An 18,364-nucleotide genomic window follows, 5' to 3' on the forward strand; every position below is an offset into this window, starting at 1 on the left:
ATTCTAACTGTGATAGTGGGAGTGGGCGTGGGCGTGGGCCCGGCTTCTAGCTTCAACCTGGAGCCCAGGACGGCTCAGATATTCTCCGACCCGACGCTCGGCGAGGCCTACTGGGGCCGAGAGTCATATTTCGGATTCTCCGTCGCCCTGCAGCGGAATGGTTTAGATAACTCTGCCTGGTGAGTGTCTTGTTAGGTTCTTTGTTGGCCTTTAAATTTATCTGGAACTTGAAAAACATGCACAGGTAACCTCAAGGTGCCTATAAAGTGGCATCAGTATCAGAGGAAACTTTAATGTTTAGCTTTAAAATGGCCTTTGACCTTGCAAAGTAAGTCGAGGTCAAATATACCTTACCTGGACCTTGAAAAATATGTCAAAATAAAAAAAAATATTCAGGATATTATGCAGCAGCCCATTTCGGTACCTGTCAGGTTGCATCAGTATCAGAGAAAATTTAATGTTGACCCTTAAAATGATCTTTGACCTTAGAAACTAGTTCAAGGGTCAAATATATAAGATAATACGTTTGGAACATAGTATCGAATTTCAAAACAAGAAGTCTCATCATAGTTTGACATATATGAAAGAAAACTACTTTTAAATCATTAATTAAATTTTTCTGAGGTCTGCAGGAATAAGTCAAGATCAAAATCATTTGAAGCAAATGGTAACCAGCTTGCAGGGAAAAAACTCCGAGGGGAAAAAAAGGAGGATTTTGGGAGAAAACGAGACTTAAGATGGAGAAAAATGATACTTTACGAGAGTCGAACAGCAATCATTTGCAACCATATCTTATCCAGCACTTCTTGGCGGCCAATCACAGAAGTGTCTAAATGATCACGGTGTAATGAAACCATGTATTTTGCTTCAAATACGGCATTTAAAATTAGCATATGTACTGTGAGAATATGCATATCTTAGTTGCACCTAGGATACACCTAGGTCAGTAATAAGGACTGGATTTGGGTTAGTCGCGGCCCTGGGGTCAGTTCCCCGGCCGAGGAAGGAACGATAGTGTCTGGTTCCCTCTCACCCATTGTGCCATTATTGACGTAAGACGAATGAGGTATCTGGTGGTCAGTTGATATTGTGAGGTGCAACTAGAGATGGAGATAGAAAAAATATATATATATACTGTATATATTTATATACATATATATAAATTGTATATGTATATATGTTTGTGTGATTGTGTTATACCATTTAATTGAAAATTTAAGGAGGTGCATGGAACAGCATTTCTCTCTCTCTCTCTCTCTCTCTCTCTCTCTCTCTCTCTCTCTCTCTCTCTCTCTCTCTTTCCGGGGAAGACCACGAGCGAAAATTTTTACCGACACATCACCTTGACCACGTTATTTTCCGCCAGCGAATCCAGGATGACATCAACAGTCGTGGCTTCCAGTTGAATCCCAAATCACAAACCGCTATTTTAGTAATGAGTCGAGTTTTATTCTGGACCACAACTACTGACGTTGATAGCATCCATAAAGCCGGATGCGAAGCCTATGTGCTTCTTGCTATCTCTGCGCATGACATCAGCGACTTCGCCCGGCTGAATGCCTCGCGAATCGTCAGAAATTCGGCTTAAATGGATGTGTCATCTGTGGGCCGGATTGAAACGGGATATGCGTAATGGGACGCCCAATTAAGACTAACGGATCTGACTTCCAATCTGATTATTTAAGAAGTTTCTATTTTTATATTTCTGAGTGCGGCTGCCCATATTGGTTTCTGCTGCTGCGAGAATAAAAAGGGGCAAGTTCAACCATTCAGGATATACTAAGAAAGGTTAATATATTATTTATTAAGTATGAAACACGGACCATATCATTGGCTCATGAGTTCTTGACTTCCATAGCCTTAAACTTCCCAAGGAGAATATCAAAATGTTTAGATCTGTGGACGTTTATTTGTTATGCATGAAGATTCCTTCTCTGGATCACAGAAAATGACAAGTCTAACTAAAATGTGTCAAGTACTAGTCCCAAATGTCGGTGATATAAGAGAGGGTCAAGATGGTAAGTCAACTTAAGGATGTTAGGTACCGTCCCGAAGTGAATAAAATATCATTTTGCATACTAATGTAGTGGCCAGTGGGAAAGAAAGCTGACCTCAGGCTGAACGACAGCAAATATAATCTCAGGGTTGACCTGTGGACTGTAATCACTGTTACACACAGAAAAAGAGATAATGAATACACACTGCATTTTATACAGTAAGTTTAAATAGATATATAAATACACATGTGTTTTCTACAGTATGTTGACCTTCGTTCAGATGAAAAGGGAAAATTCCAAAATATTTGCATGTCTGAACTCGAGAACTATCCTGCTAAGATTGCTGTGTCCTTTCAAACAACGGAACAAATCTTTAAAAAAGAAAAATTAAAGCGGAAATTAAACTAAATGTCTCCCAAACATGAGAAAGTGAGAGAGCGGTGAATCAACAGAACAAAACTTACCCTTCCCTTTTAGCTAATTCTTAGCCACCGCTGTTCTGAAGGATGTTTCCTTACCCCCTCGTCTGTTCAAGTACTGTTCCTGACACTAATCTAAACTTGTCCTTCAGCCGCCGTCACATAACACTCAGATCCCCCCTCAGGCCACATGCGTTTGTTTAAGATAGTGAAAGAGGAGAGAGTCGGGATCACAGGCTGTCTTCGGTTGCTGCGCTTTTGTTTTCAATGAAAGCGATAATGTTCTTAATGGCTTTATTTGTAATTCAGAGATTGTAAAAGAGCTGTTGAAGTGCAGGATTTGATACTTGATGACAATGACATAAGGTCGCTATGTACATTATATATTTAATTTATTTATATATATATATATATATATATATATATATATATATATATATATATATATATATATATATATTGTAATCAACAGATAGGTTTGCTTGAAAAGCAAATGGGTGTTACAGACTAAATACACACACAAAACAAAGCCATTACAACACCTTCTAAAAAACATAACAAACATCTCACACGTCTCGAACTCTCGCCTACCCGCGCAACAACTTCTCGCTGCTGTGAAGAAAGGGCGTTGGGTCGGGTATGATACATGAAACATACGCTACCGGGGTCTAAGCGATGTCAGGCAGGGCAGCCGATCGAGACTACAGGTCTACCCCAAAGCCAAATCAAAAGTCCTTCAAAGAAGGCATCGTGCTACCCCATACAAAAAAATGGGAAAAAGCACGTTAAAAGAAGAAGAAGAAGATATATATATATATATATATATATATATATATATATATATATATATATATATATATATATATATATATATATATATGAGTGTATGAGTGTAATAACCACAGTGCCCTCTTAACTTCGTGGTCAAGTGGATGACTTGACCTCGTTCCGATATACCAAATGCAGGTTCGAATCCCGCTACGGACGTCAGAATTTCTTCACTTGCTGCTTCTTTTGGATCTTAGGCTTTGTAGTGACAAGCGTATTAAAAAAATTGAAGAAATCGAGAAGTTAAGATGGTATTGTGGTTATTACAATTAGATATACTTTCGTAAAATAAGTTACCAGTAGATTCCATGTTTATGTATGTATTTATGTATGTATTTACCTGGTCCGCTGGTATAGTGGTTAGTGTCGTGGCATGCCACTCAGATTTCGCGGCCTGGCATCTCCCTCAGGTCAATGAAAAATCGCTGGCTCTGTATCATGATCAGTTACTGCTGCGTTGTAGGGTCTGCAGGTGGCAGGTTGAAACCAACGTTCTTAGGAAGCCCGAATTTCAAGTCAGTTGCCCCTTTGGTGTGCTTGTTCAATGTAAACAGATTTCATCTACTGAAATAATACTAATAATAATAACGTATATTTATTTAATTTCGAACTGACATTCACAGGCTGGTTGTAGGAGCACCCAGAGCCAACTCGAGCATCTACATCCCAACCAGGATAACAGAGCCTGGTGCCATCTACAAGTGTGACCTTAGCAACGACAAAGCACCTTGTATAGAGCTCAAGATTGACCAGACGGGTAAGTTGGGTGTTCGTGTGGATAATCTGGTCTCTCCGTCATTGATCCCCTCCAGAATGAAGTTTGTAAATTGTAGGTTTTTGGTCCTTGACGAAAATTTAAATTGATGTTGGCACGTTTGTTAAAGTATTGTTGATTTTCATGTCTGTTGATCCCATCCGAAAAAAGGTTTACGAAGTTTAGGTTTATGACTCCCTTTGACGAAAATGTAAATTGATGTTGATACGTTTGATTAAGTACTGCTGATTTTCATTTCCCTTGAAGCTTCAGTGATTAAGTTCACTTTCATTGGCTGTAAAACCTGTCATTTGAAATTTCTTTCGAACAGTTAGAAGTTTAAAGGAAACTAGACCAATAGGGACGGCTCAGCCACGTGAGAGAAGGCTTTTATATTGTCAGAATGAAAAAGGGGATTTAAAAGTTGTATGTTCAAGAATTTTCTAAGTAAAACTGAACGATAAACTAGAATATAAGAAGCCCACATCACAGGATTCGTTGGTCACGTACTCAGTTCTTTTATTAGGTATTTTCAATGTGAGGTTTTCGCTCCGTTTTCCAGACTGGAACTTCAAGACAACTAAAGTCATCGCGAATTTGGTACTGAGTTTATGTTCAGCATTGTCTAAAACCACCTTTTAAATCCACGTCTTGGTTACTAACCTCGTCTTACTAACTAAAAACTCAAGTGTGTGTGTGTGTGTGTGTGAGAGAAAGAGAGAGAGAGAGAGAGAGAGAGAGAGAGAGAGAGAGAGAGAGCGAGTCTCCTCTCCAGAGAAATCCGTTGTTCCACTGTTAATGTAAGTATTGCGTTTCTAAAATGTAGTTAGTCGACTGTGGTGAGCCGCAGCCAGGCTGTAGAAGGGCATGGAGCTAGCCCCGCCTTGTTGCTACCCTTTGTTGAGTAGAAAGCAGCCGTTTGGAAAGTTAAAAAAGCAAGAACCTTCGCTAACACAAAGCCAGATTATTATACATCCAAAAGCGCCCCCCCAAAAAATAGTACTGTATATCACAGGTAAGTTCTGACGTGGCCTAGCTGAAAAAATTCACTTGTTTGATCCATAACACGGATCTGAAATTTTTTTCAAGACAGTGGGACATCTAACTTTGTGCCGAAGTCGCTGTGCGTTGAGATGCTTCAAAGTTCAATCTTAGAAACAGTATGTAAAGTCCCCCATGAAAATCCTGGATAAAAGTACAGTATTGAGAACTTCATGTAGAGGAAAATTGGTGTACGAAAGGAAAAGCAGAAGTAATAGTTACAAGAATTATAAGATTAACAATTATGTGAATTACAAGATTGCGGTCTGGGGAGCCTAGAGTAGTTGAAATAGAATGATGACTTTCAGTCTTTCAGAAGAGATATCCTCTTGGTGACTGTAGCTCCAGGAGCATGGGCCTTGTTCCTGAGAAATTTCCAGTTTTTAATACCCTCATTTTTTCAGCTAATATTATTAATTGCAATCTGTACAGTTGGTATGTATTTGCCTAAGGGTGGTTAACTATGCCCTTGATTCAATCCTGACTCTTGTTTTAACTCATGCAGTTTCTGGTCTCAGTGTTAACCAGTCCAATTTCTGGTCTCTGTGTTAACCAGTCCAGTTTCTGGTCTGTGTTAACCAGTCCAGTTTCTGGTCTCTGTGATAACCAGTCCAGTTTCTGGTCTCTGTGTTAACCATTCCAGTTTCTGTCCATTGTTTTGACCTGTACAGCACACGGCTGCTCAGTTGCAACCTGTGCAGTTCTTTTCCACTAGTGTAGACTGTGCAGCCTCTGTCCCCTGTTTTACCATGTACGAATTTGCAACGGTAGGGAAACACTTTCTCAACCTTTACTGCTGTCCCCTGTTTTACCCTGTACGGGTTTGCAACGGTACAGAAAGACTTGCTCAACCTTTACTTCTTTGGCAGGCAATACGTACACCCAGAACCAAAACTACGAGTTTATCTATCATGATCTGAAGAATGAAGGGTGGCTAGGAGCTGCACTTGACACTCAGCCCACATTTGAAGAAGGACGTCAAGCCACAGGAGTGAGTTGTCAGCAGTTTTTTTTACTTGAAGATTTCTTTTTGTCTTCGTGCTAATGAATTTTATTAGGGATTTTTTATTTGTTGGTTGGTAGTGTTGAGTACACACTTATCAGTACCTGTGTCTTGTGAATTTTTATATGTGCACACAGCTACAGAAACACACTCATCTATATATATTTAGATGTGTGTGTGTGCATGTATTCTGACATAAGCCCCTGTTCTGTATACATTGTATTTATTCATATATGTGAGTCTGTCAAAATATTTATATACGCACATTAAAGTCTTTATATGCATATGTAATGAATTTCACTTTTCAGGTATGTGCACCACGTTGGATCAACCAAGCCTACTTTGGTCATGGAACGTACCAGATGAACGGAGCCTGTTACTGGTTGAACGCATCCCTTTCAGACGCCCCAGCACACAAAAAATTGCCTCTAATTCAGTATTGTAAGTGTGCTTCCTCCTGTATTTGTAGCCTCAAGTAATAAGTAACTCTTCAAACCTCCTTAGAATTAGTGGCCTTGCTTTTGTCAGGTTCTCGAGTTTGAGGGGTAGTTACAAACCATTTGTTGAAATTAACACTTCGTTTTGATCAGTCTTACAAGTATATTGAGTATTGAGGAACCTGTGTTAAAATTACATCCTCAACTTCATCCAGGTCTTTAGCTTGTGAATATTTCACTTCCATAAAGGAGAGTCGGTTTAACATTCCTTTCACTGATTCCAAATTTGTTTTCCATAGAAACTGATCTTCTCTCCTCAGTCTTTTGCACATAGCCTGCTGCCTTCTTTGCTTCATTTATTGAGTAATAATCAGCTTGTGTTGAAATTATATTCTCATCTTCATTCAGGTCATAAGTTTGTGGTATGGTTACGAACCTGTTTTGAAATAGCCTTCCTAATAAAATTTTAGGATTTAGCGGCTGCCTTAAGCATGGAATTTATGCTTTTGTTATTTTTTGAAGCTCCTTTCACTCATTTTTATGAAAACACTTATTTTTTGTCACAGTGTTTTTTGTAATTACTAGTGCAACTGAGTAAATGAGGTAATGAGTAACATTTCTTTCTTTTGGATTAAGTATTATTAGAATAATTCAAGGATTGTTTTCTGCTCAAAGTCCATGCTTAAAACAGATGTACTTGAATCACATGTATAAAAGCTTTTCGTCTGACCTGCATCAGACTAATGGTTTTTCATTCATCTCAGAAGGTTTAGATATTGTAAAAATCGTGAGGAAAACTCACGGTTTGTTTGGAAGACATTCCTGTCCATTTAGGTTTTGCCTAACGAAAATTTTTCCCCTTAGTGAGGGGTACTGCCTTTGATGCACCTATTGCAGCATTCTTTAGGGAGTACGAATATATTCTTTGCAGCATCTCTCTGGCTCCAACTGTGTTATTTTCTGCTGTTTACACTTCAACTGTTATTTTTAGTCTCTACCTAGCTGTCCGCCTTCAACATGGTCATGTTCTGATATTACACGTCATTTAAGAACAAATGCTTTGATCCAGGTTTTCGAGAATTTAGAAATGTGGAGCTGTGGTCCTGTTAAACTGTTTTATAATAATAATGATAATAGATTTTTTTTATTTCTTAAAACATGATTTAAGAAAGCAAAGGAACTGCTGTAGTGTTTTACCCTCAATGTATTTTAATATTCCATTTTTCTACAGCTAAGCAGACATTCAATCTCGATGGACGTGCACTCTTCTACTACGCCCATGGTCAAGCGGGCCTTTCCCTCCACTTCCCAGACGACCAAACAGAAATGATCATTGGAGCTCCTGGTGTTTTCAACTGGCAGGGTAAGCTGATTACTGGAAGCTGTCTTGGTTGGCTTCTTTCCTAAAAAAACAGTTTTTAATATATTCAGTATGGGACATTCCTTCGGTGAGTCATTCAAATTAGATGTATAGCTTCTAAGAAAAATGTGAATTTAAATGCTAAGTATTTTAAACAGTCCATGTTTAGATTTGACTTATAAAGTTTTCTGAAGATAAGAATGGTAAACTTTGAACCACCCATTTTTATTTAGAATCCCAAAACATCAACGTTACTTGTTTGGTAACTTTTGCTTTCAGAGGATTGATCCTGAGGTCAAAGCCTCACTAAACTGACCAACCTTGCCCTAAAAACATTATGTCTTCTCCTTAGGTTCAGTCATTCGATTGAAAGATGCTGCTTCTCCGGTCCACGGCGAAATGGCCTTCCGTCGACGTCGGCAGGTGCTACCTTCCATACCGTCAGAGATTCAGATGTTCTCAAGTCAGAGCATGCCCAACCCTTATTACACTCCGTCTATTCAGGACTTCGATCTCAATGGTTACGCAGTCACTTCTGGGAGATTCTTCAATGAGAATGAACTATTGTACGCCAGTGGAGCTCCCCGTGGAGCTTATACTTTGGGAAAGGTATTGTTAGAGTGCCTTGGACTATTCTTATGTTAAAGTATGTAACTGTACGAAGTCTGAGATCCAAATGCAAGGATATGAAGCAATTCTGAAGTCCGCACCAGGAGTTGAACCCACATCTGGAGTATCTGATTGAGTTCATGTGACCTGACCACATTCTGATACTCCGGATGAGGGCTCAAATCCTACTATAGACTTCAGAATTACTTCATATTCTTGTATTTTGATCAGAATTACTTCATATTCTTGCATTTTGATATCAGACTTAGTAGTGACAAGCATAGCCAAGAAGTGAGAAGAATTCGAAAGCTAAAAGGGCAGTGTGGATATTACAATTTTATATGTATCTGGTATAAAAAGTGACCAGTGGATTCTAATTTATGTTAAAGTGTTTAAGCTCTGGATAATCATTTGTGGATGAAGCCTACATTTATGTCTGATATTGACCCAAGAGCAGATCTAAACATAGGTTATTTTTTCCAGGTGTTTATATTTTCATTTCCCGACCGAGAGACTCAGTCTTTCAACATCCGTGCAGAATGGCAGGGAACTCAAGTTGGAGAGAACTTCGGTTCTGCTCTCGTTGCTATGGACGTAAATGGAGATGGTCTCAGTGATTTAGTCGTAGGCTCCCCAATGTTCTCAAGGCCAGACATTCCAGATATGGGAAGAATACAAGTCTTCATGAGCACAAAGGTGAACACAACAAGTCTACTAGTCTCTGAATGCTTGTATATTTTTGTTTCATTACAAGTTATACTGAACTGCCTACAATACTAGTACTGTATATGATAGCTCCATTATGAGATAAGTTACTTTAAAGATAGTAATGAAATGTTGCAGTTACTCATATTTACTTAGTATAATTACATACGTCTTACAGTTTATTTTTTCCAAATGAAACTATGATAGATTTATAATTGGAAATAATTAAAACATTTTCTAAGGTTACTTTAGTGCTGCCAAAAAATCTGGATTATCTTATTTCCCAGTCTGTTACTTGTCTAGCTAATCCTTTCTAAAAGGAAGGTATCCTATACCAGAACAAGTAGTATATCATAAGAAAACTAGATAATCTCATGCAAAGGAAGTCTTAGTGAAGTTAAGAAGAAGAATCAATGTATGACAGACACTTTACTGATTAACTGACTGGCATATATCCCAGAAAACCTGAACATGAATGTTCTTTATAGCTGGGCACCATGGTACACACAAGCGGTTACTACGGTTCCAGTTCGCCTTCCGCTAGATTTGGCACAACCCTCGCTTCTCCTGGGGACTTGAATTTTGATGGTTATGAAGGTGAGTTTTTTTTTTTTTTTTTAACCAAGGCCAAGAGAGACAAGGTCTACCCATTGGGTGGAGTCTCCTCCTGCCTAGGGTGACTACATAGGCGATGACGTATCTTAGAGGTACCTGCTCATTACGGCAGTTCACCTGCTGACGTAATAAGGAGGTAGACAAAGCTCCGCCTACATGGGGGGTTTTGGGGGAACTGAGCAGACCTTCTCATTCTCTTGGCCTTGTTAAAAACCATATTTAAGGCAGTTGTGCTTATTAGTTTCACATTGATTTTTTTATAGTACAAGGATACTGTACTGTACTGTGCTCCAAGCCGTGATGTTTTTGGTCTTATACTCTTCAGCAATTCATTTCCCTTGCCTTTGTCCCACTTTGCTGCCCAGATTCTTTGTGTAATTCCTGCTGTAATTTATTTTCATTGTAGTATTTGATTTAATATAATGTTTATTCACTTCATTCTTCCTGTACGTCCACGGAACTTCCAGATGTGGCTGTTGGAGCCCCATGGGAGAATAACGGAAAAGGAGCTGTTTACATTTACATGGGATCGGAAATAGGCCTAAGGCAGGTGTACGCTCAGCGTCTTTCTCCAGAGGACTTTTCCACTGTGCCTAATTTAAGAGGTTTTGGTATGGGCATTTCCAGGGGCATAGATATCGACAACAATGACTACCCAGGTAATATTTTATTAATGAATTTGGTTTGTTAAAAAGTTACGCACAGAAAAGCACGTGGCTTGTGATTTGATTTGAAATGTCCCGGTTAAACAGTTGAAAATTGGGGAATTTTATAAATTCATGTATTATTAAGTTTTCATGCATTATATCAATTAATTTGTTCTACAAAACACAAAGTTGCAAATTTACAAATGCATGAAGTGAGTGTTGATGCAAAATTATCAAGATACTGTACTGTATATTGTAATTGTGATGTGATTTGTCGTTCATTGGGACTTGACATTCAAAATTACTGATTGACCAATGATTCATTTCTCCATTAGCAATATATACGTTGTATTATATGGTAGAGTTTAGTTGAACTGTAAGTCAATTTCTAATTACTCTTTCAGATTTAGCAATCGGGAGCTTCCTGTCCGGGCATTCAGTCGTCCTGAAGTCTCGCACTGTGGCTTCCGTCAGGGGTAGTGTGATAGCCAGTCCTCAAACACTTCTGCTAGAGGACACATACCTTACCCTAGAGGCTTGTGTCAGTTATGACGGACATCGAGTTCCCGAGAAGATAGGTACATATTGCCCTTCAGACATTTCGGTTACATCAACTTATTTTTGTTTTTTATGCATTTTCATGCATCACTAGTGACCCTTACTCTTGTGACTACTGATTGTTAAAATCTTCCTTGTAAGAACCTATGTGCAAAAGTTATTTTGGTGCTATAGTGAGGATATGTCAAGGTCCCTGACCTTATACCATATTGAGTTCGATTGTTCTCCACAAGTTCTAACATTGTCCCCTTTAACTTTGGCAGGTATCCATGGAAATGTAACCTTAGATTATGGACATGTATCTCCAAGAGCTACATTCTCAGACACTGGTCATGTATTTAGAAACTTTGATGTCGTGGGCACCTCAGGAAAAACAAAGTGTCTTCCTTTTACTGTTGATGTCTCGGTAGGTGAATGGAACAGTTGAGAATGGTTGGCTGGTAGTTCAGTGATTAGGTTTACTTGTAATTTTATATAGCTGTTATAGTTTATGAATACTAACGAGAGAGAGGTCTTGAAATATTAACTAGAACCGGCCAGGATTTTTGGCATTGTGAGGCCACTAAAATGACACTAGTTATAATCTGGCATTGAAAAAATAATTTTGTAACACCGATTAAAGAACTTGAAAGTGTAAAAGTATTTATATTTAGAATCACCAGATCATCAAGGAAGTTTTATCCACCACTTTTTTACCTTGTAACTTGTCAGTCATGAGCTGCTTTCTCCTGAGGAACCCCAGAACCATCAATCACTGCATTTAGCCAATAAAAGTACTTCCTTCTTGATGATCTGGAAAGAGCTTTTAACAGTAAATAGGTATGTGAAATATGTTAGTTTAGACAGCTTAATTTAACAAGTGTTAAAGGACTTTGCTCCGTATTGAATCTGCCAAACAATCAGTCACATATTCATAATTCATGATATCTATTTTCCTCCAGAGCAACAAAATTGACCCTCGACGGCCTATACTGGTGAGACTTGAGTATGCGATTATTGAAACAGCTGACCAGTTAATGAGTAAGTAAAGATGTTTAATATCTTTATAAATGAAGTTTTTATGCTTGCTATGAATTTATTACTCCTACTTTCCTATTTCAAATTTCGTTTATTGGATGCATCTTTTGCTGTAATTTTCTTTTATCTCTTTTTTTAAGCATCCAAAGCACTATTTAAGAGTACAGCTGTAAGCACATAAAATCCTAAAGGTATCATGCATTACGTAATTATGTTGTCTTTTGAGTATAAAAAGTGGACATGATATTGGGAGTGTAATTTATGTACCCTTTTGCCTATCTTACATCCAATATTGTCCCCGTTTACTTATCCTCTCAATTTCACCATCTCTTTAGGTACTGTGTGGGGTGGTGAAGGTGAGCTTAATGGAGGCTTCAAGCCACTTCTTGGTATTAAGCCGAAATCTTATATATATATATATATATATATATATATATATATATATATATATATATATATATATATATATATATATATATATATATATTTGTCAACGTTACCATTTTCTCATGTCATAGTATAATAGTGTTTATTGGTAATGAGTAACTTTATGCTGCTCTGTTATTCTATTGTTTGATTCTTCATTACTTCCCTCTATAACTGTCTTTTATAAATATTCTATTATTCTCAATCATTCAACTGATCTTCCCCTCCAGCCTAAGATTACAACACTCCCCATCAGTATTATTCTCTCATTATGATCTTCCCCTCTATAACTGTCTTTTATAAATATTCTATATAGATTTCTGCAATGTCATAAAACAGCCATTCAACTTATTTCAGCCCAGCCAAAGACTGACCCTGGCCAGCCTAAGATTACAACACTCCCCATCAGTATTGTGACTGAGTGTGAGAGCGATGGAGACAAAACATGTGAGGTTGATATGTTTGTCGAAGCCTACTTTGTGAGCTACGGGTAAGGAGGGACGCTTTCCTGCTGTGTGTTCCTGTATGTTCTAGCCATTTTTGTTTCTTGGATTACTTCTTATGTTTAAACTGAAGTCAGATAAAAAGATACACTTAGGTGATCTGTTAAAGTAAGCTTACGGTCTAGTTGAAATTATTTTGACTGCTGTTGCAGATTTAGTCAAATTTTCTTCTTGAAAGTGACCCTTGGCCTAGTTTTGCAGTGTTAGAAAAGTATGTAAAAATTGTCACACTTTTTTTGGCTGCTGTTTACATTGTCCCCAACATCACATTGTTATTGGTATGTGTATCAGCTAATCAGAATGTCCTTTCCTTTTTCCAGGGAGCACGACAAGCTCACGATAGGTGGTGACAACAAGCCAGTGTTGGAAATCGTAGTCAACAACTTAGGGGAGTCAGTTTTCCTCCCAAACGTGACCGTTGAAGTCCCAGAACCATTCGCCCTGTACCTGCCCTCTTCACATAACTGTGATTTTACCATTAAGGATAGCAGGACTGCATTAGTCTGTCAATTAGCAAACCCAATTAAGAGAAACAGACAGGTGGGTGCAAGGTTACATACATAACGTTGTGCAGTTGTTGTTGTGACCAGGAACTATGTTGTGTTTAGATTGATGGAGGCTGTGATGTCTTTTATACGGATGCCATAGCTTCAGATGTACAAAAAAGCTACAGGCATGGCATTAAGAAATTTACATGATGCTCTACATCTTCGTTTTATCCAGTCATGAAATGTTTAGGAACGCTGATTTACGAAGTAAATTGGTATTATTTTTTTTACTTCACTTGAAATATTATGTTGAAGATGTTATTTACTTTTCAGACCTTTTTTTATAATGGTTAGGAATGTTTAACTACAAGAAAAGAATGTGTTATGAACCTGTTGTGATTTCAGTCTATTTGATACAGTGGGTCGTGGGAAGTTGCACTTTGGCCCTAAATAATAGATTTTCCTGTATAACAGACCCAGACTTCTCTAGAAGTGGATTTTCAATTCCAGAATGAAGTTACAGTTTTTTTATTCAGATTCATGTTACTACCTGTACATTTTATGCATCTGTCTCATAACAAGAACTTAGACCATTCTAGACTAACTCCCTCTGAAACTAAACCATTTGCAAGTAACAGACTTATCAGATCCTTTAATGATACAGCAGAGCTTTGGATCAGTAAACACACTAGATCATATTGATATATAATAATGATGAAGATCAGTTGTATAGAGTGTAAGTCCTTTCTTCCTTTCTTGTACAGGACTGGTTACGGGTTACCGTTGATGCTAGTCAGGTGACTGATACTGCAAGTGAACTGAAGGTTGATGTGGCAGTATCAGGGGAGGGAGTAGAACTGCAACCGTCCGACAACTCAGTTGTTCCCGGGCTGCAACTGCTAGCCAATGCTCAGCTCAAGTTGCATGGGTAAGGATGAAATTGGTAGACCTTGGTTGACCTTACAGTTTTAAATGTACTGTTACAACTTGACTTATTATCATGATACACGAGTTCTTAGGTGCAGTCCTTTAGCCTCCTATTGTTGGAGTATGCGAGTGCAACTGATAACATTCGTCTTTCAATAATGATAACTGAAAGAGGACAAGTAGAAATCTTGTAAGTGCATACTGAAAAACTGAAATCAATGTCTTCTTTAACTTCATTCACTTTCTTTTCTCTTGTTTATGTTACTCTTGGATAACAACTCTTTCTTTGGCAATGTCATGTTGTAATCAGATCTGACCAGTTTTAATAAGTGGCCTTTATACTCTCAATAGCTGGTTTTAATCTGCCTTACAAGCTTTCATTCTTGTGTTCTCCTTTTATGTAATTGGTATTCATATTTATGGCACCAGATTTTGTTATTTTTATGTAGAAAAAAGATTACATTGCTGCGTTGTATTTAAGTTTATAACCATATTTTTTAATTTAGATTATAATCACAGAAGCTAAAGGTAGTGTACGCAGCTTTTATAAGGAGACTGGAACCTTCCTTTGTGATGAAATCACTGTACTGTACATGCAAATTAATTAGTCTCCATAAATACAGTTTATTCTTGTTTGTCTTTTAATGAAAACTTTTTCCATCAGGTACTCAAGGGAAGAACAGTTACTCTACAAAAGAATTGATGAAGATAAAATCAACACAACTCTATCTTCATCAACATTTACCCACCACTATACGGTAAGATGACATCTCGCAGGAGAGATATGATTCCTTCAGGATCAATCACATAATGTGTTTTGTTATAGGCTCAAGCATAGTGCTCTTCAGAGCACTATTCTAAATCTGGTATATAACAGCAATGCATGAAATGATAAATTTATGTTTCATGTATCAGTTTTTACTATAAAAACATTACAAGATTTGTATCTTGTGTGCTTTAATGTGTGGCAGCTGCTGAGTAAAGTTGCAGGCAATACATTAGCAAGTTCTTCTTCTCTACTCCTCAGTTGGTGAAGTCTGGACCAACCCCCTTGGGTCAGGTGGAATTAGTCATTGACATACCAGTCAACTTTACAGAAGAAGGGAGATTCATCACCTTATATGCCCCAGAGGTATTGTATATTTTTCAGTAGATTGCAGAGTTCCACTTTGATCTTCTTTCTTAAAGCTGTAAGTATTGTAAGTCTCAGCAAACTAAAAGTGTCTAACTGTGGATTTTGTGAACTTGCAGACAAACTTCCTCGGTCAGCCTTTCCTGTGCAACGTCGAAGGCACAACGCTGGCAGCCTCAGGAGCTGAAGCTGGGAATAATGGGAATATAATTCCAACATTTGGCACTGATGATATGTCTATACCTTTAGAAACAAAAGTTCGCACGACTATATTGCGAACTAGGTAGGTGTGGGATACCAATTCATTCACTGTGACTAGTTCGTGTTGTTTATACTGTACAAAGTATATACTGTATTTCAAAACAAATTGTTCCTTCTTTTTCACTTTAGGCTTGCTTTCCTTTCACATTCAGGTACATGACAATGTTTAGTTTAAAGGTGCTAAGTTTTGGATAAAATATTAATTTGCGATTCAAGGAGAAGAAGTGGTACAGGTGAGATCATAATAAATTTAAGTAACATTTATTAGAGAACAAACTGTGTTAGTAGAAATTGGTGTATGCATTGAGTACCACTCACACATGAGAGTGAAAGCAGCAAAGAAAAATAATACGTGCGTACAAAACTTAACTGTTGTATGACCTGATTGTGAAAGAATTGGACAGTAAATTAATTATGCTCTGGGCCTATAGTAAATGAAACAAGATGTTTTGAGAGTATGTAACGAATATCATTGAAAGAAACATTTTCTGGTAAGTTGTTGTGGCAGGGCTATTTATGTGAAGGAATATTTTCTTTATATAAAGAGAACATGCTAAAGGTAAACAAATGTGGTTTGTCTTGCTGAAAAAATATCTTGATGCAATGCCTTGTTTGAAAGACTAACCATGATTTTGACGTTTTGTCAAAATACAGTCTAATTTGTTCCACACACAAAGTAACATACCAAGCAGACATCAACCTGTGTCAGACTAGGAATTAATTCAATTTTCTTTCGGACCAGATCCGTCTCAGAAGACGTAAGTGGTGACGAGGCCAAGTTACACGAAGTACAAACGTTCAGGTGCCCAAATGCACAGATTTCGTGTGCCAGACTGAGGTGCATAATCAACTCGTGGCCATCAGGAAGTCACAATGCAGACTTCTCGATAAAGATGGACGTGAATTTCACCATTTTAGGTAAATGATCGAGTTTAGTTACTGCTCCTAGCTTCTTCTTATAGATCTAATCTTCATGGATACTGCACGGTACATGCTGTACCGGTAGCTGTAATGTAATCATAGATTATAAATTTGTGTTAATTGTGTAATACTTATCTGTACATTTTAAAAGTCTTGTGGAAACATATTTAATCATGTTTAACAATGACTTTATAGTCAAATTTAGTTATAAAATGTATTTAATCATTTTCAGCAATGACATTATCATTCAGTTCTATTTATAAAATATATTTATACATTTCTAACAATGACATTATCATCATTTCTATTTATGAAATATATTTAATCATTTTAACAATGTCACTATCATCATTTGTACCTATTTTCTTGAGATATTTACTAAAGAATTTGTTAAATAATTTTCAACAGTGACATTATCATTCAGTTCTATTTATAAAATTTTTACTAAAATGACATTATTGTTTCAAATGAAATTCAATCATTTTAACAATGCCAACCTATCATTTTGTAACCAATATTTACGAAATTTCATCACTTTCCATTTTACTCATTTCTTCTGTATTTCCATACCTTACAGCGAGCCATATCTCAGCTAGAGGAGGTGCGATTGTTGGCAGCACGGCTACTGCAGCAGTGCTTTCTCTTAATCCAGATTTAACCTTTGTTGGGAACAAGTAAGTGTTAAGATCGCCATTAATTTTTTTTTTTTTTTTTGTGTCTGATTTTCTATTTATGTTCATGGATGAATGGTCATTTGTGTTAATGTCACTTATGCTAAGAAGTTCACAATATCGTGGTTTAATTGTTGTAAATTAAAAATGCACAGTGATATCAATTAATTGTATTATTGTAAAAGATAAAAACAAAGACTGTCTTTTACTTTATCTATGCCGTTGTGGATTTTTAATTTATGAAAATGTCACTTATATTTCTGATAAAATATCGATGAGGTCTGCATTGGAGAGGGAACATTAACTTTGTTATTAATAACTTATAAACATGAGTGATAATGTGCATGTAGTTTTAAAGGCAAAAATGTATAACAGTGATCATAAAATTCAATAATATGTGGAATTGTTCATTCAGTATATTAACTTGGTTTCTGAAATGCAAAATCCTATAATTGTACTGTAAAAGAATAGCGTAATTATAAGATTTTGCATTGTAGACACTAAGCTAATATAAATGAAACGTTAAATCAGTATATTAACTTGATGTCTATTTATTATTATTATTATTATTATTATTATTATTATTATTATTATTATTAAAGAAACAAATCCACAGTTATGTATGGGTACTGAGATTGAAAAGGAGAATCGAACAGATTCCCGAAAGCTGTCTTTATAGATTTATTTTTAAATATATGTACCTATACATAACTGTGGACTTGTTTCTCCATTTCAAGACCCTACTACTACTATTATTATTATTATTATTATTATTATTATTATTATTATTATTATTATTATTATTATTATTATTATTATTATTATTATTATTATTATTATTATTATTATTCCACAGGGTGGCGTCCACCATTGCAGACACTCACTTCCTGCCTGACAGTTTACCTGGTCGAGGAGTGGCCTGGTGGATCATTCTATTAGCTGTTCTGGGAGGCTTACTGCTACTGTGTCTGTTAGCCTATGGTTTATACAAGGTTAGACCCTCAGGAGTTCAATTTAGAGACAGAGTGAACTAGTACCTAGTAAA

The 18,364-nt window shown here is 36.9% G+C and overlaps 1 protein-coding gene across 6 annotated transcripts in view; it reads left to right on the forward strand.

Moving 5' to 3' along the window:
- The window catches only part of LOC136834945 (integrin alpha-PS3-like), a 197,778-nt gene that overhangs the window by 176,416 nt on the left and 2,998 nt on the right, over window positions 1-18,364 (forward strand). For 3 of the 6 annotated variants that reach the window (XM_067097805.1, XM_067097803.1, XM_067097804.1), the window contains 22 exons: window positions 1-179; window positions 3,868-4,001; window positions 5,909-6,030; window positions 6,351-6,483; window positions 7,711-7,842; window positions 8,192-8,448; window positions 8,932-9,144; window positions 9,642-9,750; window positions 10,236-10,427; window positions 10,820-10,993; window positions 11,237-11,379; window positions 11,915-11,993; window positions 12,326-12,346; window positions 12,774-12,906; window positions 13,240-13,459; window positions 14,172-14,335; window positions 14,999-15,092; window positions 15,362-15,466; window positions 15,586-15,749; window positions 16,470-16,645; window positions 17,226-17,322; window positions 18,176-18,311. The exon at window positions 1-179 is cut by the window's left edge and continues 128 nt beyond it. In XM_067097805.1, the coding sequence (XP_066953906.1) occupies window positions 1-179; window positions 3,868-4,001; window positions 5,909-6,030; window positions 6,351-6,483; window positions 7,711-7,842; window positions 8,192-8,448; window positions 8,932-9,144; window positions 9,642-9,750; window positions 10,236-10,427; window positions 10,820-10,993; window positions 11,237-11,379; window positions 11,915-11,993; window positions 12,326-12,346; window positions 12,774-12,906; window positions 13,240-13,459; window positions 14,172-14,335; window positions 14,999-15,092; window positions 15,362-15,466; window positions 15,586-15,749; window positions 16,470-16,645; window positions 17,226-17,322; window positions 18,176-18,311 (3,177 nt within the window). The remainder of the gene's footprint in view (window positions 180-3,867; window positions 4,002-5,908; window positions 6,031-6,350; window positions 6,484-7,710; window positions 7,843-8,191; window positions 8,449-8,931; window positions 9,145-9,641; window positions 9,751-10,235; window positions 10,428-10,819; window positions 10,994-11,236; window positions 11,380-11,914; window positions 11,994-12,325; window positions 12,347-12,773; window positions 12,907-13,239; window positions 13,460-14,171; window positions 14,336-14,998; window positions 15,093-15,361; window positions 15,467-15,585; window positions 15,750-16,469; window positions 16,646-17,225; window positions 17,323-18,175; window positions 18,312-18,364) is intronic. The other 3 variants (XM_067097807.1, XM_067097806.1, XM_067097808.1) reach the window with 1 other exon arrangement.

Source organism: Macrobrachium rosenbergii, chromosome 54, assembly GCF_040412425.1.
Source record: "Macrobrachium rosenbergii isolate ZJJX-2024 chromosome 54, ASM4041242v1, whole genome shotgun sequence".
Taxonomy (NCBI): Eukaryota; Metazoa; Arthropoda; class Malacostraca; order Decapoda; family Palaemonidae; genus Macrobrachium; species Macrobrachium rosenbergii.